The following is a 22,643-nucleotide window of genomic DNA, read 5'->3' as shown; positions in this document are numbered from 1 at the left end:
AACCCACAAACAACAAAAAAACATCCAAAAACAAATCTGAGAAAGACTCTGAGAGATGTGTTTTCCACAATCCCCCAGTCTCTAGTTCTCCCCATAGATTGCATAGATGACAGTATGTTTAAAAAAAAAATCCTTCAAAGCAGATCCAGCACTTTTTTTAAAAAATAACTGGTTTTTTTTCATTCACTGTTGACATGATCCCACTGCTACAAGCATTTTTGTACTGTGCAAAAATCTGCAGTGCATTGGAGTTGTTTGCATTAACCTAACTCTTCCCACTGCTCCTCTGCAGCTCTGTTTTTCTTCTTACTGGTTCCTGGAAGTTCACAGCCTGCCCATAACTAACTCCTTCCTTATTTGGAAGGACAATTGGATTTTGTTCTCTTATCTTCCTCTTCCCAACTAAAACAGAAAAAGTTTCCAGTGAAATTCTGTGACCTTAAAGAAAACGTCTTAAAAATCTAGGGAGCCAATAGTATTTTGGGCTTTCTCTTGGTCTTACCAAAGCAAGGAAAATTTGATTTTTTTTTTTTTATTTTTTTTTTTAAGTAATACAATTCAAATCTTCTGTGAATGTGTCAGACCTGGCATGACAACCACGGTACGTGGAAATGGGGAAGGATCATCACAATACTGAGACTGTTTCTAACGGCTTGTCTCCGATTCTGTTTCTAAAAGTATGAGTGCTGTTTGCAAGAATAGCAAAATACTATTTTTTAGAGAAAATAAAAGCCCTGCTTGGCAGTTGTTAATCCACAGTGACTTGAGCATTTCCATCGTGCAATGGACAGTGAAAGGTACTGAATACCACCCCTTTTCCCCTAGGCAACCTTGCACCTCTTCTTTACACACCTTGGAAAGTCTGTTCCTTCCTTGTTACTTACTTTGAATAGGAATGTTGGAGTTTAGGATTGTTTGGTCCCCTCAGGAGTATCTTTGAACATGCTGTCCATTTCTCTGGGCTGCAGGAGGGAAGAAGCTCATATACAAAGGCTTGCACCCAGCATGGAAGCAGAATAGCTGGAGGAAGTATTCCCTGCAATCAGCCCATAGAAAAATATGCTTGGCTAACTTCAGCCAAGGGGTATTGGGTATCTAGAATGGGTAGAGGAACATCAAGTGAGATAAGGAGGCAAACAAGGGAGGGTTGCAAAAGCATGATCAAGATGCCAAAAGGACTTTAGACTTTGATAGGAATGATAGAGAGGAGGAAGTTAGGGGAGTAAGCTGTGCAAATTGGTGAATCTTGCAGGTTTATTCACTTGAGGTAGGAATATTGGTGTGACTTTACCAGTTGTAAGGCACTAGTTATCCAGTAGTGAAAAATCCAGTTCCCTGGCTTAAAGTCTGGGTGTGCCTTGGTGAGTCTGTGGAGAGCTAGCTACATGCCATTTATCAGTGATTAAAATGGAATTTCAGAGTTTGACCTGTCCAGCAGGCTTCTTTCTATGCAAACTCTAATAATGCTCCCTCTTGAAAATGGAAGTTATGCATCACCAATTGTTGGTTTCGTTTGTTGGGATTTTTTTTTTTGTAATTTAACATTTTAAAATTTAAAATAAGTGTTCTAGAAACTTTCATGGGAGAGAGAAGGTAAAAGCTAAATCAAAACAATTATATGAAAGAAAGCCAAATTTGAAGGTCATAGGCCAAATCCTTGGCACAGTTGGGGAATGAGGAAGGAAATCCAACTCTTCAGGTTCCATTTCAGCAGTGGGGCTGTTTGCAGTAGGGTGTGTGCTGATTCCAATGTCCAGAATAAGCAGCTTGGTCTTTCCTAGTTATTGTTCTTTGTAACAAGGAATATGTGCAATTTGCCCATCTGCTTTATGCTGTGACTGTGCTGTGCAGAAACCTGCCTTTTTATAATTCAAATATGAAGGTGTAAAATGAAGCTACCAAACACGTCATCTGGTTACTGGGCAGGAGGAGTGTTACATGCTGTTTGGCTTTTCATATTTCATCCTCTCCTCTTCCAACTTTTCCCATTATCCTGAATAATTGAGAATTGGCTGTGCTGAAAAGTTAGATGATTAAGATTTTTCTGAACTGTCTGCAGGTAACTTCAAAGGCTTTGGTTTTTTCCTTTGTTCCTATCTTAAACTGAACAGTGTAATTGAATTGTGATGGTATCCCTAAATGTTAAAAATACGATTCTGTTTTTAAAAGCTTTCAACTAAACTGATTTAACCACAGAAAGTGGAATGAAGGATTTTTCTGTTTTTTTTTTAATTTGGCAGCCAAGAGGATGACTTTTTTTGCTTTAAAGCTTAACTGCTCTTTGAAAGCACACAAAATAAGGACACAACAAAACCGGGAACTAAGGGTGAAGGTTAAATCCTCCAAACCACACTGCTTACGATAGATTCTACTGGCATGACCATGAGGCAAGAACAATGCCTGTGCTTAGCTTTTCAAAAGCTATGCTGTGCACACCCATCACTCATGCCACTGCTAAGATCTTTGCTGTTTGCATTCAAGAGTTAGCAAGCAATGTCTGAATATTATTCTGTGAGGGGGAAATAATGTGGATAAAAAAGAGATTTCTTATGTGCATGAGGATGGCTAATTTTCTTTTGCTAAGTTTCAAGTATGGTATTTAAAAGCAAGCCAGTAGCATTCCAAACATTCTGAACACTTCCCTAAATAAACTTTGAGGAATTCAGGTTGAAGACCTGTTTTCCAACAACAGTGACACAGGACCTGACTGTGCCGGGCATTTTGAACAAGTAGAGAGCTTCAGACTGTCCAGTCTCTGGTCGTCTAGAGCATGTCCTGAGCATATGGCCTTCCAAAGAATGCTTTTCCATGTGGACCTAGGAGTCCTTCTGTGACAAAATAAGAAAAATAAGAAAATTAAGTCATAATCCTGTGAAAGTTTATACATGCATATAAAGGGATCTTGGATCAAGGGATATGGGTTGGCAGCTTCTGAAGGTTTGGAAGATAAATGGCAAAAGTCCCCAAAGAGCTTATCTTACAGAGAACTCCTGCCATACATGTGTGTCAGCTTTGGAAAGGGCTGCTGGTTGTGTAAGAGGAAGCAGGAAATCTGGCCTGCATGGCTTCAGTAGAACCTGATGTCTGCTTGAGGACTTTATGTAGAAGCAAACTACTGTTCCCTGTGCAAGAGGGACTCTTGCTAAAGCATCACTGGGAAGCTTGCTTGATGCCAAGACTTGAAGAAGGAGCTGGAGATGTCTGTAAGCTGGGAGCAATGGGAACTTTTTCACTTGTTCATAGCATTCCCTAAGAGGGTGTGTAGCTATTGACTTTGTGGATATAGAGGATGGTTTATTGTCTTATCCATATTTAGCAGGTGTTTTTCAAGGTTCACATTATAAAGAAAGAAAAAAAACCCTCCACCTTTATTGACTGATAAACTTTTTACATAGAAAAATGTCCCCCACTCATTCCTGTATTTATGGGCACTGCTGGCAGTACTAAATATTATCTTGAAAAACATCTTTGTTTAAACTTAACCCTTACATAACCCTTCAGCCTAGGCTGTGGCATGTGAAATGGGTCTGAAATATCCTTGCTCTTCATACTTGTGCTACTGTCAGCTTCTGCCTTATTCTTAGTATCCATTAAAGAAACCAGCCCATTCTTTAGTGCTTTGTGTACACTTTGATTCTCCCAAACTCTTGAATTGTTAAGCTATGCCACTGGGAGTATGTCTCTGACAAGTGCCTGTGATCTACACTGCACTCAGCTAACTTCAGGCAGTGGAGATCTGAGGAGTTCTGCTTCCCCCTGAGCTGTAGGTATAAGGAGTGTGCTAAAACAATAGTCAATTTTCAGAGAATTTAATATCTGTCTAAATAGCCTCCAAATCAGCTCTCCTCTGGGAAAAAGGGATAGTTTCTTGTCTAGTCGGAACCTCTCTCTTCTAATGTTGCCAGGGAACAGTCAAGGCTGGGAACAAGTTTTGTAAGTTGGCTGAAGCCCAAAGGGAGGATCCTTGCAAGCAGTACCTGTACCCTGTGTCTCCTAACAACCCTGAGGGGGTTATCTATGCTGTCACCCACTGAATGGGCTGGCTACTCTTGTGTCTCCTTCAAATCCACACCAAACTAAATCAGCCTAGCAGGATGTTTCTGTAGGTATAGCAGCATCAATTTACAGCATTCCTGGAGTGGCAGCCCCAGGCCTGTGAAAGACAGGATACCTGCTAACCTGGGATTGAAATGACTTGGTAGCTAAAAAGAGGTGTGGAAACCATGTCCGATTTTAAAAGAAAGGAGAGAAACAGTGCTGTGCTTTGGAGCAGTCTGTTAGTGAATTAAGAATAAGCAATAATTGATCCTCCCTGAAGATATTCTTGTTTTAAATATTTCTAACTTTTTTGCTGTTCAGAGAACAGAGCTGGACTGCTGACTTCTAGGTGTAGTCTTTGGGGGAGGAAAATGAGGGAAAGGTAGGACACATCTCCTGGCTGCTGCTATGTCACCTGACATGCATTGTTCCAAGGGCTGGGAGGGCCACCTTTAAAAGATACCTTGGCAATACTTTCAGAGGTTCTTATACTAATGAGGTATCATTAAATTGGAGTAGGAAGGACAGAACTTTCTTGGTCTAATCAGAAGGGCGTTTGTTGAAGATGGTGCGTTTCTTTTTCAGAGCTGTAATTCTGTGTAGAGCAGTGACTCTTGGAGGAGAGCAGCCATCTGTTGGCCTGGAGTATAGGCTGGCCTCTTCCGATTGAATATGAACTTAGATGCCATGCAGGAGGTCTGACAGGGCAGACGTACAGATTATCTGGTTTAGCAGTTCTTCCCATGGAAGCTTGGCTCCTTCACATGGAGTATTTTTTTTCTTTCCATGGTCTAATTGTTGCTGAAGGTTTTCTGGCAGGTAAGTGAAAGTATCCTTATTCCATTCCGCATGGTGGAAGTTTGCTGAACAAAGCATTGGCTCCTTATCCGTGGAATATATGAGAAATCTATAGGCTGTACTATAGGCAGAGTGGGATAGATTCACTCCTCTCCTTCCCCCTCCAAATGAAGCAAGAAAAAAAAAGGGGTAAATAAACAATTTATTTACACAAACACAGTTTATTGTCCCAGAAGCTCTAATACATATGATACTTTAAACGTCATCTTCAAGGGTGTATGCAGACAAAGAATTTTTCTTTGAGAGACTAAAAAGAATTATCCAAATTTTAAAGATAGGTCTTTTGTGAAGTATATATAAACATAGTAGTGCCATGGAACTAAGGGAAAACCCTCTTCTCACTAGAATGCCTGCCAGGTTTATTGGAAAATCTACATATTCCCTCCCATAATACATCTACTGATTTGCCCGAGTAATTAGAAATGTGAGTTGAGGGTGTTTTTGCAGTGTCTCTAGTTTTGTTTTGTTCTCTAGTCAGTGCTGGTGTATTGCTTTAATCTCAGAAGCACTTAAGAATCTGGAAGTTCTGCCTTCCCTAGTAGTAGAAGTGCTAACCCAGATGTCCTCTTTGTCCTCACAAGGTACAAAAAAGTGCAGTACCTGCCTCTCCACTTCTCAGATCTCTTTGAGATTATCCAGCAGTTTTGAATTTCCTTGGGTAACTTGGCCAAATAAAAAACCTAATCCCCCTTCAGTATGCATATTCATTTAGCTGAAAAAGCTGCAGCTGAATGGGATTTTCCTCAGAGTTAAAAGTATTCTGTTGTCAGGTGTAAAAAACCATTAATTTTAGCAAATTTGTTTTCACCTGAGAGCTTCCGATGTGTAATGAATAGCAGGATACAAGTGTTGAAATCGTGTTTCCATATGGGGTTTGCTTGGCTGTTTTTATTTTATTGCTTGATTTGTTTTTCCAGGGTGTTTTTTGGTTGGTTAGTTGGTTGTTGATTTATTTGTCGGTGTGTTTAACCAATTGAGGCCTTGCAGGTTAAAACTACAGTAGGTTGGTGAAATACGTGTTCTGCTGGGTCTTCATGAAAAGTAAGGGATTGGCTTTGTGCTTTTTCTGTTTCCCAGCTGTGCTTTGTGTGTTTGTGTACAAGGCTGTTTTTGCTGTGACAGTGCCTCATAGGCTGTGGGTGAATCCCTCAGGTATGAACAGTGTCACATCCTGCAGTTTTAATTGCTGTGCTCTATCCTGTCAGATCATCATACCTGAGGTTTGCAAGTTGTTTTACATTCTTCCTCCTAAGCATGTGTTTGCCTGCCGGCTGGCTGTCAGGATCGCTGTGCCTCTCCAGGTGGCTGAAGAAGCATTTGATGGATTTATCCTAGCTGTCTAGTACAGTCTGCTGTGTCAGAGACCTTCTGAAAAGTGGTGGGGGTGTAGGAAGACTGGCTCTCTTGAAGAAACTTTTGAAACAAATCCTTCAGATGCTATGTTCTCTGGGGCTGTCTTGAAAGGAAAAGCTAAAATTAATCGTAAGCTAGGCAGTCTTCACATTTGAAACATCAGACAGTGAGGGAAAAGTTATGGTCTCTCTAATACAGCTCCTTTTAGTCTGTCCTGTGTAGATTGCTTTATCTGCTCCTGTTACCTTGAGAACTGTGAACACTTAGATTCCTAAGTGCTAGAACATGTAAAAAAGGTTTCTCTTTGTTTCTAGCTTTCCCTTTTCCTTCTCCAGGTGTTGTAGGTGTTTGGCTCAACACTTTTTCTTGCTTTGTCTTTGTTTTTTAGACCAACGTGCTCCTGATCAACCAGATCTTTCAGAAATTTTTTAAAAAGAATCCTTGGTGGGTAAAAGATGTGCCATGGAATGGTAGCATCAAAGAGCAGCACAGGATCATCTCTTGCCTTGACTGGCCATGGGTTATTTTGTCTGCTAGTTATCTTTGGTTCCTTTATCTTGGAAGCACAGTCCACAGGTAAGTGAAACCTTTATATATGCTACAGGGAGGGGGAGGTATATAAGTTTGGAAGTGGCTGCATATTCTTTGGTGAAAACTGGCAATGGTTGATGTATTTGTACACATCTTTCTGTACTCACAGGAAAAATTCCATCACTACTTGTTGAGCAGAGCGTGAAATGTTTGAACTGAATGAGTCTTGCGTATTAGTAAATAAGTCCTTGTCCTTCATCCTGTAGTTTGGATTCCCATGGGGCTTTTTTCCCCCTCCATTCTCATCTCTTCACTGCAGCTGGTGACTCTTGGGGCATCTCAAGAGCATGAACCGTGTTTTTGTTGAGTGAGATTCTCATGTAGACAGTGTTATCTGTGTTCCCTGTAGCAACTGTTCATCTGAAGGGGCAGAAGCAGAGATTGTGTCCATCTCTTTCGTACAGCTGCTGAATCTGTTCAGTGTTTCCTTGTATGCTACCTTCTGACACCTTAACACCTGCTAGCTGCACGCCTCTATTGGATCCTCTTTTCAGCTTAAGTTTTCCTTCTCCCCTCATCTCTTGATGTTTCTCAGATGGTTGAGTGTTGTGAATAGTTTAAGTAGCAGTGGAATGGGATGAGATGAAAAATGTCACCAGAGATGGGAGATCTGCCTTTTAGAAATGAGTGGAAGAAGGAAATGTACTGGATACTCAGAAGGTAATACATGATGTGGAGTGTGTGCTCGATTACCTAATATACCCTGAAATACGTCTTTTTTTTCCCAGACCAGCCATGATCTAGTTTTTGTCTGTAGAGAGATGTCGGGTCATAGGAGACATGAGATGGAAGGAGGAACTCTGTTTGCTCTTGAAAGAACTTCGAAGGAGTTAATCCCAAAAGGACAGATTTGACTTTAGCAGCTGTTGTAATGTAAAGCATTAGCTTGCCTATGTAAAGAAAACCTCAGTTCTTGACATAACTGTAAAAAGTCCTATTTATTTGACATATCATGGCACCTGAGAATGTCATGTGACCACATTCCTCAGCATCAGTGTGGTAGAGCAGAATAAACATTAGCTGCCAGATGAACTCAAAGTTGAGATGATCCTGTATGGAAAAGTCTGCTGGTGCTGAAAACTTCTGGAGGAGGAGTTAATTTCCTTTTACTATTCCTGGCTCTTTGAGTTGGAAGGGAGAGACTACTGAAATCAGATATCTCAGGCTTATGTGTCTTCCTGACCTGATTTTGGCCTTGTAGGTAATGAGGGGGCGGGGAAGATACCCTTCAGAGCATGACAAATTGTCATGAATAGTTAGTGACGATAGAAAAGGGACAAGATCTTTTTGATTCTGGGCTATCCATGTTTTTTTTTCCAGCCTTGCTGTTGTTGGTGATGGTGTCACTGCCTCATTTCAGATGCAGGCCTGTCAGATATGCCTCCCAGCCTGGGGCACCGTCTGAAAACCCCATTAGGCACTGCAGCACCTTCAACTGAGACTGCAATCAGTATGCAAATGCCTTGTGCTGCACGGGCTGCTGCACGGGGAAAAGCTGCCACAATACTGGCAATCCTTTTTAATATAATTTTTGAGACATCCAGTCATGTTACAAAAGCACTAGTTAGGCCTGCCAGAAGACCTGGGAGTGATTCTGCATTGTGTTTCCCTTTCTGTGTTTTTTTTTTCTTCAGGATCTGAAACCAGTTGTGGTGAACTGCTCAAGGCAGATCGTCAGCTAAACAGGATTATAGTGGCTAGGCAGGAAGCATTTCCTGCAGGGGAAGTGAGAAAACAGAGGGGAGCCAGGATCATAGCAGAGGGCAGGACATGCAGGGGAAGAAGTCCTGGGGAGGGCTCACTGAGGAGCGTTTCCATGCACAGTTTTCCTGAGACTGGGATGTAGCAACCCAAAAGCCAATTGCTGGGAAGGATGGGGGTGCTCAGTGATGTGTCATGGGCCCAGGGAGCTGCACCTGCAGCAGCGTGCCAGCCATGAGTAACGTTAATGAGCAAGTCAGCTGAGGAGCAGAGAGCCAGATGGAGAAACAAAGAGTACTGGTGAGGCGCTTGGAAATCATCTTCCCGTCATCTTTGTTCCCCAACCACCTCGCCATCCTCACTTTATTGCTTTACATAGCAAAGTCATTCAGAGCAAGCAGAGCAAAACGATGTTAGCATGGAGTAAGAGACTGTGTTAAATCTTGTGGTGGTAATGCTTATCTTGAATGTGGAGCCAGTGTGACGAGCTCAAAATTGCTACAAGAGCAGAAGAATGTTCTCATAAAAAGACAAGCATGGAGACAATGCCTGGCTCAGCCCTGAGTGAGAAAGCAGAGCTTGTGATTCATATGTATAAAACCATATGAGGTATATCGTATTGCAATCATTTTGCTGCTTAGAAATTCTATTGCTTAAGTTCCAGGAAGCTTAGAGATATATTCATGATCTGGGCAGGAAGATGTTCTCTTTGCCATGTGGTTAATGCAGAGAGCAGACTCATTTTCAGTCAGCAAGCATCTGCTCTGTCCTCTGGTAATAAGTTGATTTTATTTATGCATGGATTTTAAAGAAAATTCCTCAGCACTTTGTCTCAAGCAATCTATCCAAATATCCTTGAGTGCCATCAGATGAATATAAGTTGCTTAGTCACTAAGCATACTGCAGAACTTGGGGAAACTGTTCCCTTTTCATAGGAAGATATATCCATGAATATGAAAACAACCACTGCACATATTTTAACACAAAACAAATGCAGCATTTGGTAATGGGTAAGCAGTGAAGCTGTGTCAGAAGAGGAGGATTTATGGAAACTTGAGTGCTGCTCAGGAATATTTTTTGAGCTTTATCACAGTTGTAGTGTTTTTCCTCGTCTGGCAAGTTCTTGAAGATTAGTTGCAGGAAATAATGAAGGAATGAGCAGGCAAGGAGACTTGGAAAGCTCCTCAGTAATACTGAGGCTTAGTTCATCTGACTTTTCTGTTTCTTTGAGGGTTCAACTGGAATGTAGCTAAGAGCCAGGATGCTTAGTAGATAGAGGTGGGGAATTTTTGAAACATTGGAGAGGAGCTGTAACAATCTTTTTATCTGCATTTTCACTTTTTTCTTTGTTGCTGTGACTTTGGTAATTTTTCCCCCTCTCCCTCTCATCTCTGTCCCTTAAGGCCTTGTATCTATGTCTCATTCACAATGGTCCTCCTGCCTGGCCAGGCTATTTTTGGAAGAATGACAGTGGATCAGATTAAGTTGTTCATTAAATTTTAACCTGTAGTCTGTAAAATACTCTGAAAGCTTTGTATGATTTATGCTTCAAATATGTAATCTCTCTTGGATTCATGACTGACTCTGTCAGAAACCTCTCAAAACAGGTTGGGCCTTTCATTATTGATAACAGCATCACCTGATCCTGGGAAATGCAAGTAAATGTGCTGGTAAAATTATTAAACATCCCAAATTAAACAAATATCAGTACCCATAAAGAAGATACTTGAAATAGTAACCTTTAAAAATTAATAGTAATGCAGGCTTGGTGACTCTAAGTCCATTTAGATTTAGACGCAGTCTGATTTTTGTTGACTGCACGTGCAAAATGCTATAAAGTTAGCTCTTTAATTTTTAGGATTGCCATTAAAGTGATAGATTGAGCTTGAATAAACTGAAACGACTTCATTCCTGTGTGTTGTCTCTGACGCAAACACAGCCGGTCTGCTGCTTGCTGTTCTAAGGTCTTTTCAGTGCCAAGGTTATTCTGCACAGAAGCTCTTGGATACCGCTGGTATTTGTTTGCATGGCGCAGAGCAGCTTGTTAGAGCGCGCTCCATGCATTGAACAGATTCAGACTTGTTCTTATTCTTTGGGAATCTCTGCGAAGCAGAGGTTTCCTTTGTCTCTGATTATGCAGCTGAAAGGAAGGGGTTTACACAGCTAGGGATACATTCAATGGCCCTCGCAACAAGGACACTATAGCACTGGATGGACAGACAGAAATGTGTAAAGTGTCATGCATGACCAGATGATCATGATTCTAACCTATATGCTTTATGTAAGTGTGGGTTTGGAGAAATTACAGTGTCAGCCCAAAGCACTGTGGCCTTCTGCATGGAGAGAAGGGGGGAGCATTTTCAGGAGCAATTCCTCTTTCCAGTCCCTTTGTAAAGCTTAAGAGCAAAGTGGTATGGAAGAGCATGGTGAGGAGCTGCAAAATAATGGCCAGGCTGCAAAGGTTTCTAGGAAGCAGATGCAGATAGGCCCAGAATTAGACTATTCATGTAACAATAGTAATATTCACACTGCTACATACATTGACCCAGGCAGTGTTACTTAAGTAAATGCCTTGAAGGGGGTAACAAGGATCTCAAGAAGCCACATAACTTGTTTAATTTAGTGAGTTCTGTTGGCTGAAGAATGAATTAAAGCTTTGTGATGTTTAGCTAACTGCTGGCTTAAACCATGATAGCATAATAATAATAATTCTGTGTTTTCCTTTCGTTTGTCCTAGGTTGGCTGAGCAAATCCAAAGGACCTGCATGTGAGTAAACTTACATTTACTGCTGTACTATGAGAAATTAGTGTGATATTTTACTGGTTAGTTGTACGTGTCTGTGAGCTAGGATTCCCATTTGGTGTGTTGGATAGGCTTAAAATTCATCTCTGTGCCTCATTTTAATTTTTGACCCTTGGATTTGGGGTTGGCGACTGTCCTCAGTTTGAGAGAAGGAGATCAGCTTCACCTCTTTCACTGTGCTTGGAAGGGATCCTTGTGCCTTTTACAGCATTTAACTTCAATGACTTAAGAAAACAAGAAATCAGAATAAATATTTCATTAAATGCAGAGACACGCTGCTTGTGAGAGTTTTGGGAGGCTGACAGAGTATTGAGAGGACAGGGAGAATAGGCTGAGGTAAAAAAATCTTTCATTTCTTTTAATCAAGAAAAGTGAACATCTCAGCATGATTCTTGATGTATTCCATTGGATATCCCTGCTTTTAATTTCATGTGCTCAGAAGAAGTCTAAAGTCTTTCTACTGCCATGTTATGGATGCATGCAACTTTGGAAGGAGTTGGGAAGCATATTTGTTTTCCTTATCTTTTCTAAATATATAAAATATAATTTTATGTACATTTTTATTAAACTCTGGAAAATTATTTGTTTAGTCTGAACTTCCCCCCTCCTCTAAAAACAACAAAACAAAACCCACAGGAACAAAATCTGAGGGGAATGGATTAATGAAAAAGAATTTAAAGGTGTGGAAAGGGAGTTTTACCACCTGCCAAATTTTGGTCTTCAGAAAGTGCTGGTTAAGAAAAGTCCTGATGGGATCATATGAATCCTCTATTTTTATTCAATGCCTGAATATTACTTCTGGCAAGAAGAGTGGTATCACACACACATAGTATTAAAGGGCTTTCAATTCTTGGCTGTGGTTGCTAGCAGGAAAATCAACTGTTTTAGGAAAAACCTCAAGTGTTGTCTGGTCTAATTCATCATAGCTTCTTGGGTTAGAATGTGAAAGATGGAAACTGGTAGGAGTTCCATTGTAGAGGGAAGCAGGAGGGGTGCTAAGTGTCATATCCTTTTCAGGAGAAACCAGTTGTGAACTACAGTCCAGGTTCGGACCCGTCACCATCCTGGTGTTCCTTGGAGACTGCTGCCCACTAGTCTGAAGATACAGATTTCTCTGTCTCTTCCTAATTTCACTCAGACCTTTCCTTTTTATTTGCTAGAGTCAATCATTTGGGAAGTCAGGAAAAGTCCTGAAAGTGGGATAGAAAGTTTGCTTATCACCTTGTCTCAATTCCTCTCCTGCTTCTATCTCTTTTGAATCCTGCACTGTTTCCCAGTACAGCTGAGGCACTATGTTTTTAGAATATGTGGAATGGTTTTCATCTGTGCAACCCATCTACCTTGATTCTCCAGCCCTTATGTTTAGCCAAAATACCACAAGCAGTTACCACTTCCTGTTCATGCTGTCAGCTGATAGTGATTCTGCAGTGGGGATGGCAGAGCAGGAAGTACATTTGCTGTGGGACTGTGGCAAAACTTCAGCTTGGGCTGTTACTGCAAGTACTGTGTGGTGCCCTCAGCATGCTGACATGGGTGATAAGGAAGAAAGTGGTAGGGCAAGGCAGGAAGCTGTAGATTGTTGAGTCATCAGCTTTTGTGGCTGAATCTGTCCAGGCTCTGCTAAACCTGTGAGTCTGTGACTAGATGGGAACTGCTGCTAAAACACTGCTGGTAACAAGCTGCCAATAGTCAGGAGTGAAGATGGTACTCAAGGCACTTGAACTGCAAGCTCAGAAATGTTTGTACCTTTGTGAAAGTAATTGGAGCAGGATTATGGCATTGTCACAAGAGGTTGTACCTGCTTATCTGTGTGTGCAGGTCTGCATATAAAAACACATTTTGGTTTTAATGAGCTGAAACCTCTGGGGAACGTTCATCTTCCCCTGCAAACAGGAATTCCCGAGGCTCTGCTTCTGCAAAGTGTTGCATTGGAGTTGGAGGACTGTTTCCAGATGGTGTTAAAGGGATTTGAAGTAACCCCTTAGGTGTGGGGCTGCATAGATGAGTTACAGGATGTGCTAGATGGATTGGGCTGGAGCAGGATTGTTGCTAAACTGTTGAAGAATAAAACGAGCTTTTGGCCCAGCCTAGTATAATCTCAAGAGGTTGCTGGAATGCTTCCTCACTGCTTGTGTACTTTGGCATGGCTGGTGCTGGATGGAGATGCCTTCTGTGTTCCTTCTCTATAGGTCCAATGCTGTGAATGCAAAAAGAAGTGTGTTTATCCACCTGGCACAGTAAGAAGTGTTTCAGTGGGAACAGAAGCCAAAGAATCAAACAGTAGGTTAACAAAAGAGCATCCTGAAATCCTGTGGGCTCAGCATTTTAGGTCTAGCTAGTCATCTTAATTCAATTGGGAAAATATTTCTTGTTTGAGAGCAAAAAAACACTATTGCTGCTGCTTTTGAGATACATCTTTTACTTTGTCAGTAAAGGCAAAATAATGTCTTACTTGAAAAATGTTGCCGTGCTGTAGAGTGAGATAAGCACCTCTGGTGGATGTTGTCTTGAGTTTTCAGCCCACAGAGAGGGAAGAAGTATGGTAAGCTTTGACACATGCAGAGTCATAATTAGAAAGTTGAGCGCTGCATTTCTGGCTAGAAAGAACATTTTCTGTGTCCTGAGAAAAAGACCAACATAATGTGTAAAGAATTTTATGTCAGACATACCCTTAGACACTCTTAAAACTGTCCAGAAAGAGAATAAAACTTTTTTTTGTGCTCTTACCAATGTTGTAAGGCAAATGAGGATTTATAGGAGGGTGGTAGAGGAGATTGATTGTGAATGAGGAACAGTAGAGAATAAGATTCCAGGAAGGAGAGGAGGGGGAACAGGAGTGCAGCAAAACAGGAAGGTGGCTGTTTCCAGAGGTGGAGTTGTGAAAAAGATCCTGGTGGTTTATGAAGCAAATTAGTGGCACGGTGGTTTAGTGCACATCCTAAAAGAGAGTAGTGTTTTATTTATGCAAGTAGATTAGAACAGCTGAGAATAGTATGGCTTTGGGAATGAGAACTCTAGTAGAAAAATACATGCGTGTTCACTTTTTAAGGGTTAGGTAAAGTGTCTTAATGCAGGAAGATGCCTCTACAACATCAGGGTTTTGAAGCTTTTCTGTGGCAACAAGACTGACTTTTGAGACACTGACAAAGTTTAAGAATTTAAAGTTACAAAGTGGGCGTGCCGTCCTGGGACTGAAGCTTCAGTGCAGAAATCTGAGGCAGAAGCAGATCAGGGTGAAGATGCCAAGTACAGGAGCACTGGCTGTGCCTGTCTATAAGTGCTCTAACATCATGTTTGGTGACCTGGGGGGTAAGAAATTGTGAAAGACCACATAAGAGTTTTCCATGAAAGATGATGTAGGGAGGAACTTCGAGTAGAAGTTGCTGATATATTTAGAGTACTATCTGACTTCGTCCAAATTCTGCTTTTCTTAGTTTGTGTTCACTTTAATAGTTAAAAGCTGCTTTTCTCTTTCCTCTACCCTGCATTTGTTCGGCTGCTTCACCCCTGTAAAAGAACCCTTTTTTGTAGAGAAGATAAACCTCTTAAAACTGCCTAACCCTAGATCCTTGTCGACACTCCTTGCTGATGATGATCCCTTCCAGGTCTGTACAGTCTGTATGTCACTGTATGTGTGGAATGAAATTATATCAAAGTGGGTGAGTGACTTCTAGTGCTGCCTTTACTCTGGACCCACCAGCATGCTGGAGACTTAACCTCCAAGGTTAAGGAGACTTAGCTGATGCTGCAGAGGCCTTTAGGAGTGTGCTTCTGGTGTGTCATACAAAACTCACGGCTATTGATAGATCTGTGTCATGGAGGAGAGAAATGTGGATTTCTAACAGTTGCTTTGTACCCATTCCTCTTGTAAGTTCAGAGCAGCTGAAACTCAGAGCTCTTTGAAACTCAGAGCCCTTGGGATGCCCCTGCTGTGTAACCTGTCTCCAGTAGTTCAAGTTTTGGGCCTGCTGGTGTGCTTTTTGAAAAGGACCCGTACTGCATGAGTGGTGCTCAGCCATGCTTTGTGTTACAGCACATCTTCTCTTTTGCACAGGCAAAGTGTGTAAAGTATCTGTAACGCTCTGTATTATCCTAAAGCTGGTACTTCCTTTCTGTCACTGGCTTTGCTTTCCCTAGCAAAAGTAACACTTGAATGCACCTGGAGAACAGCCTTCAGGTTTCATTGTAAACACTTTCTTTGGTGTAAATGACTTAGATTATAAGATCCTAAGAAAAGGTAAAAGCTTTATCATTTGCCTGTTTGGGTTCAGCTGTCTCTTTTCTCTCAAATGAGGAAATTACTGATTTTTCATATGTAAGATGAGAAATTTGAATATAATCACAAGCTGCAATGAGTATGCCTTTAAGAGCAAGTCTTTGTGAAACCCATGAAGGTGGCAAGTTTGTTTTTTTACACTTTTATTGTTTTAGTCCTCCATTTCTTTGCCCTTCCCAGCAAAGTAGTCCTGCTGCAAATGTTACTGCCATTAGCCCAAAGCAGGGTTGACCTTTGAGCCTTCTCACTTGGAATCTCTTTATTTGCATTTACTTCTCAAATATTTAAATGTTACCTTCAAGTTGACAGTTCGTGCTTTGATGGTGACTGTTTCCTCCATGGAATTTAATAAGCTGGACTCCGCTTTTGGAACAGTTGAGGAGATGTACAGTGCTGGGAGAGCTGAACCCTCTCTGTTAGTACAGGATCCTGGTAAATGTTTGTCGCTGGCGCAGTAGTGAAATGCATAGAGGCAAATCACAAGGCTGGCAGTCAGGCCCTGTTGGTGCCCTTGTGCTGTGTGGGAGAGGAGGTGTGTGCAGCAATGGCCAGATCTGTCTGCTGGTGTAAGGCCATGCCTCTGCTGGGCAAACACACTGGAAGGGCAGTGTGGGGGCTGAGCTGAAGGAGGTTAGCTCCTGGGAGAAGTTCTGCCTCCCTGCCTTCTCTTAGCACCTTGGAGAACTGACTGCCTCTTGGCACATGCCTCCAGCTGTGGAGACTTCTCAGGGCTGAAACACCATTTCAGAGAACTGGATTTTTTTGTTTTGTTGTTTTATGGTTTGGGGGGTTTTTTGTTTGTTTTGTTTTTCCTGTCAGTATTGCCTTGGTCATGTTTGGTCCCACTTTAGCTGGGTCTTTCCAGTCATGAGCTGATCCTATGTATGAGTTGAGTCCTTGGGCAGGCAGCGGTACGCGCGTGAGGGAAAAGGAACGTTGCAGCCTGTCATCTGGAACACAGGTAGGGCTGCTTTTAGCATCCTTGATTCTTGCTGTTAGTAAAACAAAGAGGGATTGGTATAAGCTGCTAACTAGGGGTGTTGTGAAGAGATTCATTCTCTGACTACAGTCAAGGTAAAATTCATAGCTAATTTACTGCTTACCTCTGGCCAGTTGTCTGAGGCAGGTCAGGAGTATTTCACGCTTGGCTGCTTTGACTGCCATGGAGGGATTTGAGAGGATGAAAATTAATGTCTATTCTACATCCTCTGACAGCAGGAAAGCATCTTATCATTAAGTCTGTTTCCATCCGCTCAACTCTTGACTTAATTAGTTGCTTCAGATCGAGGAAATTTTTCTCCTGATTCTTGTTAGTAGCACCAAGGGACGATGCCTGCAGAATCTGAGCCTTTGTGGCTTTATTTCTAAAAAGCTGCCACTGAATCCAGGGTTCCAAAGCTGCTTGCCAGCATGCACTGTGCACAAATTAAACCAAACACATCTCTTTTCAGTAGTCTGTCACCTGTCTTCTTTCTGTGGCAGTAGAGGCTGGCCTCCTCATTAAATGCAGATACTTCTCTGTAGGTAAGAGTTAAAATACCAAAGCAGGAGTTGGGTAAGGGGCTCTTGAATATTATTTCATAGACTCATAGGATATGCTGAGTCGGAAGAGATGCATCAGTTACATCTAACTCCTGGCCCTGCACAGGACACCCCAACAATCACACCATGTGCCCAAGAGCATTGTCCAAATGCTTCTCAAACTCTGTTGGGCTTGATGCTATGACCACTTCCCTGGGGAGCCTGTTCCAGTGCCCAAACACTCTCTGGGTGAAAAACTTTCCTGATATCCAACCTAAACCTCCTCTGGCACAACTTCATGTCATTTTCTCAAGTCCTGCCACTGGTCATGAGAGTGATGAGAGATTGGTGCCTGCACTTCCATTTCCCCTCATGAGGATGCTGAAGACCACAATGAGGTCTCCCCTCAGTTTCCTGCAGGCTGAACAGACCAAGTGACCTCAGCTGCTCCTCAGGTGACTTCCCCTCCAGACCCTTCACCATCCTCATGGCCCTCCTTCAGACACTCTATAATTGTTTAATGCCCTTTTTATATTGTGGCACCCAAAACTGCCCCAGCACTGGAGGTGAGGCCACAGCAGAGCGGGACAATCACTTTTTCCAGTTAACCTGTATTCCACTTGGTGTGAAACTTAGCTTGATTTACTTCTCAGGCATTGTGATGATCTCTTTTTTCATATAGTGGGAGATATTAGGAAATGGTAAGTTACAGGAAACACTTTTGCAGTAAATCCTGTAGTATTTGCAACAGAATCATCACTTGATGTTGGTTTTCCCTGACTGGTATCAGAGGCAACTAAAACGGAATTGAAAACAAAACTAGAAATCCCTCTGGTAGCCATCTGTCAATTGTTAAATATCATGTGATGGCAAGATGAAGCTTGTGGTGCCTAGTGTGGGCTCCAATCTCATCACAGCAAGTAGTTCCAGTTGCTTTTGCTAGGGAAGTTGACTGTTCTCTGTACCTTTGGAGTAGCTTTCTCTGTGGGAGGAATTTTTTCCCAAGGCTGAGCTGGTTCCTGGGGTGGAAGGATAGATGTATTTATGTTGATTAGTTTCTTTGAGCTGTGCTCTCCTACACTGCTATGTGCTGTGCCCAGTTTAATGACCAGCTGTAATGATTTTTACTGTTGTGCAATTGTTTAGCAGTAGCAAGAGAGCAGTCGGGGACCTTTTGCTTTGTCTTGTTTCAAGTGTTCCCCGGGCCCATCTTTGTCCTGGCATGTGTGTTCAGAGATCACAAGGCTGCAGCACACGGCTGCTGCGCCCCCGGCCTGCACGCATGAATTCATCAGCTTGATCTTTGCACCCCTGCTCCTCGGGAGGGTCGGATGGCAGCTGCAGCTCCTGTCAAGCATGATGCCGGGCAGGGAGCTTTGGGGAGGAGAGGTACAAAAGGCTCAGTTTAAATCATCTGTGTAAGGCCACAGCAGAGGCTCTGTCACTCAGGCCCCATGCTTGTCTTCTGGTGCTATGGTTGTAATGATATTAGCATTTCAAAAAGGGGATTACCACAACCCCCGGGTTCTGAGGGGAGAGTATTTTGGCTGTTACTTGAAAAGCTGCTTTCTGGTTACCTCTGTCAATTTTCCCCCCTCCTTCCCCCATAGATCCTGAAGGGTTGATGAAGGTGTACATGCCACGTCAGAAGTGGGTTGTTGTAGTTGTTACAAGGAAGCTGGTTGTTTATTGGCCTAAATGTGGGCTGGCAGGTACTGAGTTGTTTCTGATAGCATTCTTTCTTACTAGTCTGAAGTGACTGCCGGAGCTGTGATCGTAGCTTTATGCTAGAGAACTATCCTCTAGTCATGCTTACAGGAAGAAGTTACATTATACTGTTTTGTCTTGTGTATTTAAACCAAAGGAAAATGGCAGCACATGCATTCTATTCTTTGTCAGCCTTCCACTCATCTTGTGGTATGAAAAAACCCTTTCTATGCCCAGGCACAGGATATCAGGGTGATTCCTTGGGAAGTGGTTTTATTTTTATATGGTCTTGTTTAGCAACAAAAATTATTTTGTGAAGCTTTACTCCTGACTTCTGCAATGACCCTGTTGCATTACCCTCACCTCTGATCAATATTCAGTTGATCGTTTGTCACTAAGTTCACTTTCCCTTTGTGATGTTATTTGTGCTGGAAACTTGCATTAAGGGTCTAAATATGCTGGATTCAAAGTGGAAAATCCATGTGGTTGCTACTTGCTCTCCAGTTCCATTAGCTCTAGAAATGACAGGTTGGGCCAGACAGATTGGTTGACTGGTCCCTGGGGAAGAGAACAAAGGGAATTGCCTTCTTTGCCTGCCAGAGTGAGGCAGGGCTACTTTGTACCACCTCTTCAGATGTGAGGGCTCTAAAATTATTATCTGGCCCACAGTGTCCAAAACAGAAACCCCTTACCCTGAGTGAGCACAGCTGGAGGGCGTGCAGTAGGAAATGCCTGGAGCCTTGTCTGGAGCAGTAGTGCTAGTGCAATGTGTAGTGTACTGTTGAATAGACAGGGAAAGGTGTGTATTGAAGAGACATTGTTACATATGTAGGCTGAAGTGCTCACAGGCCTTAACCTTTGTGTGTTAAGCACTTCTCTTGCCCGTTCACACAGGATGTAGTTGACCAAGTGGCTCTGCAGAGCAGTGCTGATGTGGCAGGGGTGTCCCTTGCTCCGGGCACCGCTGGGAGCAGGACCGATGGCTCATGGCTCCTGCACAGCTGTGGCTCTTGCTGGGGGAGGCAGCAGGCCTGAGCCATAGATAAGCCGTTCCTCTGGGCACCACGGAGGAGCAGAAGTAGTCTCCTCTGTAAGCACAGTACAAGGTACTTAGTGTATTGAGGAAAGGAGACATTTAACTTACCTGTGTGAAAACGGGAACTGTGGAAGGCCTTCCAGTAGTGTGGTGCATTCTGACAATGTGTGTGTGCTTATTCAGTGTATTTTGAGCTCTGCCCATCTCCAGGCATGTTCTAATCTGATTTCTGCAGAGGGCACTTCTATCTATAAACTTCCAACAGTAGGTGTTCAGCTGAACCTGCACAGAGGAAAGGTGGAGCTTCTGGGTGCCCTGTGCTGGACAGAAAGCTGCTGTTGTTCTGTCTTGTCCTCTCCTTTTTCCTGTTTCTGCAGATGCACCAGCACACACAGCTATGCAAACCAGCCAGCTGTCTTCTTGGGAAGTTAGTCATTGAGTTGCTGTGCAACCAGCTCTAGTTGTACTGGCTTTTGAATTCACAGTTCAGCTTAGTTCCTGGGCATCTACGTGTGTCTGGTCTTGGGATGTGTGAGTTTCTGCATCCTCTTTTCAAAACTCCTTTTCTGGTAGTGATGGTAGAAATGAAATATTCTGTATCATGGTGGAAGCCGGCTGCAGGAAAAGTAAAACTGTAGTAGATCTGAATACTGTGAACTAAAAACCTAAGAACTAAAGAATGCAAGAAGCAACAAACTGCCTTGTTTCTGGGAGGCTGATGAAGTTTTAGGTTTACTGTGGGGAAAACCCTCTTATTCTTTTCAATTTCAGGGCAATTACTGTTTTAAGGCTTGCAAAAAAAAGATAAGGACAGCAAAAACCAGAATGAATAAGCATTGGTCATAATATTTTGTGAGTTAAGAGCATTTATAATTATTATGGAGTAAGAGGAGGGGAAAAAGCATGAAGGAGAAAGTAGTTTTATTTCCCTTGCTCCCTGTTTGGATTAATGAATTTCATTACTTGGAAATAGCTAGTACCAAACTTGTGGCTTTTTTCAAATGTACTTCTTACAAGACTGCAAATTTTAAAAGAAGAGGCAATTCAGTAAAAATAATTGAAGATATGAGATCTTAACCACTGTATCTCATACTGCAAGTGCTTTGTGTCAGATGTTGAGAACTGAATTAATTTACCTCTGATGTATTGAGAGGGGAGAAACCAGGGCAATATACAATGCAATTCTAAATGCAGGGAAGCAAGTGAGATACTGATTTTCAAATAGATCCTTATAATAATAAAGTTGTTCTTTCTTTTGTTCCTGTCAGCAAAAAAAGAGACAAATATGGAAAGGAAATGGCTATATAAAGTAATGGGTTTCTGTGTAACAAGCAGCAAGAGTGCATGAGGTGGGAGAAAGGAGATAGGGCAGAGTGCCAGGAAAGGGTCTTAGTATAATAAAGCATGTGTTAGAACTTTCTCACTTTTTGATGGTATAGTTTAGATTCCACTGAATTGTTTGTTCTTTTGTCAGCTTTATAAACAGGTCTTTATAAAAAATTATATGGCAGCTAAGCAAGGCAAATAGCAAGGAAAAACAGTACTGCATCTTATCTAAGTTAGGAAGATACCTGATAGGATGGCTCTGATGTCAGGTCCATTACCATCGAATGAAATTTTCCTAAGTGCTCATGTCCCATGGGTAATCGATTGGGAGAGGATATCTCAAATCATGCAAATGCTGCTGAAAATTTTGTCCAGAGTGTTTAACAATCTGAAAAAGTGATTTAGCATTCTGCTGCTTAAATTTGTAGGCAATATATTACTGGAGAGCAATATATTAAGGAGAGCTGCAAAATTCCCATGACAACTGAGTAACATGCAATTACTCCAATAGAGCAACTGAGTAACATTTGGAAATCCATGAACAGACACTGCAGCTGGCTTTCTCCAAAGGTTGCTTGACCATAAGCAGACTGAGGAAGCATTTGGAAGAAGGCTTAAATCCATTTCCGTCAACAATTTGCAGTGATGGCAATCTGTTCTGAGTCGTTTCGGGAAGGCAGTGTAGTACTGTCTGCCTTTTCCTCTTGGTGTCTATGTATGCCCAGACAATACTATCTGCACCTATTGCAAAACCATCCTTGCTGTTCCTCTCAGCCATTGCAGCCCTGGAGATCTCCTTTGCTGCAGTGTGGCCCTGTCTGTGCAGGCGTTTTGCACTTCTAGGCGGAAACTTGCTATGGTCTTGTTGCTCAAGAGGCTTTCCATGTTAAGTTCCCATTTCCATGAACCTTGCTTTTGACCATTTTTACTGAGGAGAGCAAGTCATTTGATATGTCCAAATTTTCTATCTGCATCCACATGACCTCCTCTCAGAATGAACTGTTATGGGAAAAAAGTACTTTTCTGGGAGTTTTTTGCAGAGTCTAGACTGGAAATCTGTTGCCAGTAGATATATTAGACTGGGATTAGAAGTTTCTGATCAGTGGTCCTTGGAAGACATAACATTTGCCTGCCACATGATGACAGCTTCTTACTTTCAAACAGCTCTAATTATGTTAAAATAAAGCTTTGGATGTTTCTTTGCTTTTCAGTGCAAGCAGTTTTTGTAATTGGCAGAGGTATGTGCCCTTGAATAAGAAGATATGTGGTCACAAACTGCCTCAACAAGGCATGCTCTTGTTGGAGTGTGTTCTACACATCGGGGTGACTTTCATTGTGATGTAGGGTTTATAAAGCCCAGTAAGAGATAACTTCAAAAAGCACAGCTGTTAAGAGGAAGACACAGGTGCTGGTGGAATCTAGGCCTGGTAGTG

At 42.1% G+C, this 22,643-nt stretch overlaps 1 protein-coding gene across 6 annotated transcripts in view; it reads left to right on the top strand.

The window, feature by feature from the left end:
- The window catches only part of SUSD6 (sushi domain containing 6), an 84,212-nt gene that overhangs the window by 30,259 nt on the left and 31,310 nt on the right, over nt 1-22,643 (top strand). For all 6 annotated transcript variants that reach the window (XM_058839573.1, XM_058839552.1, XM_058839544.1 and 3 more), the window contains 2 exons: nt 6,638-6,825; nt 11,279-11,308. In XM_058839573.1, the coding sequence (XP_058695556.1) occupies nt 6,705-6,825; nt 11,279-11,308 (151 nt within the window). In that variant the 5' untranslated portion in view covers nt 6,638-6,704. The remainder of the gene's footprint in view (nt 1-6,637; nt 6,826-11,278; nt 11,309-22,643) is intronic.

This window comes from Poecile atricapillus, chromosome 1 (genome assembly GCF_030490865.1).
Source record: "Poecile atricapillus isolate bPoeAtr1 chromosome 1, bPoeAtr1.hap1, whole genome shotgun sequence".
NCBI classification, from domain to species: domain Eukaryota; kingdom Metazoa; phylum Chordata; class Aves; order Passeriformes; family Paridae; genus Poecile; species Poecile atricapillus.
Note: the sequence above shows the minus strand (reverse complement) of the source record. Positions and strands in the feature narration are given on the sequence as shown.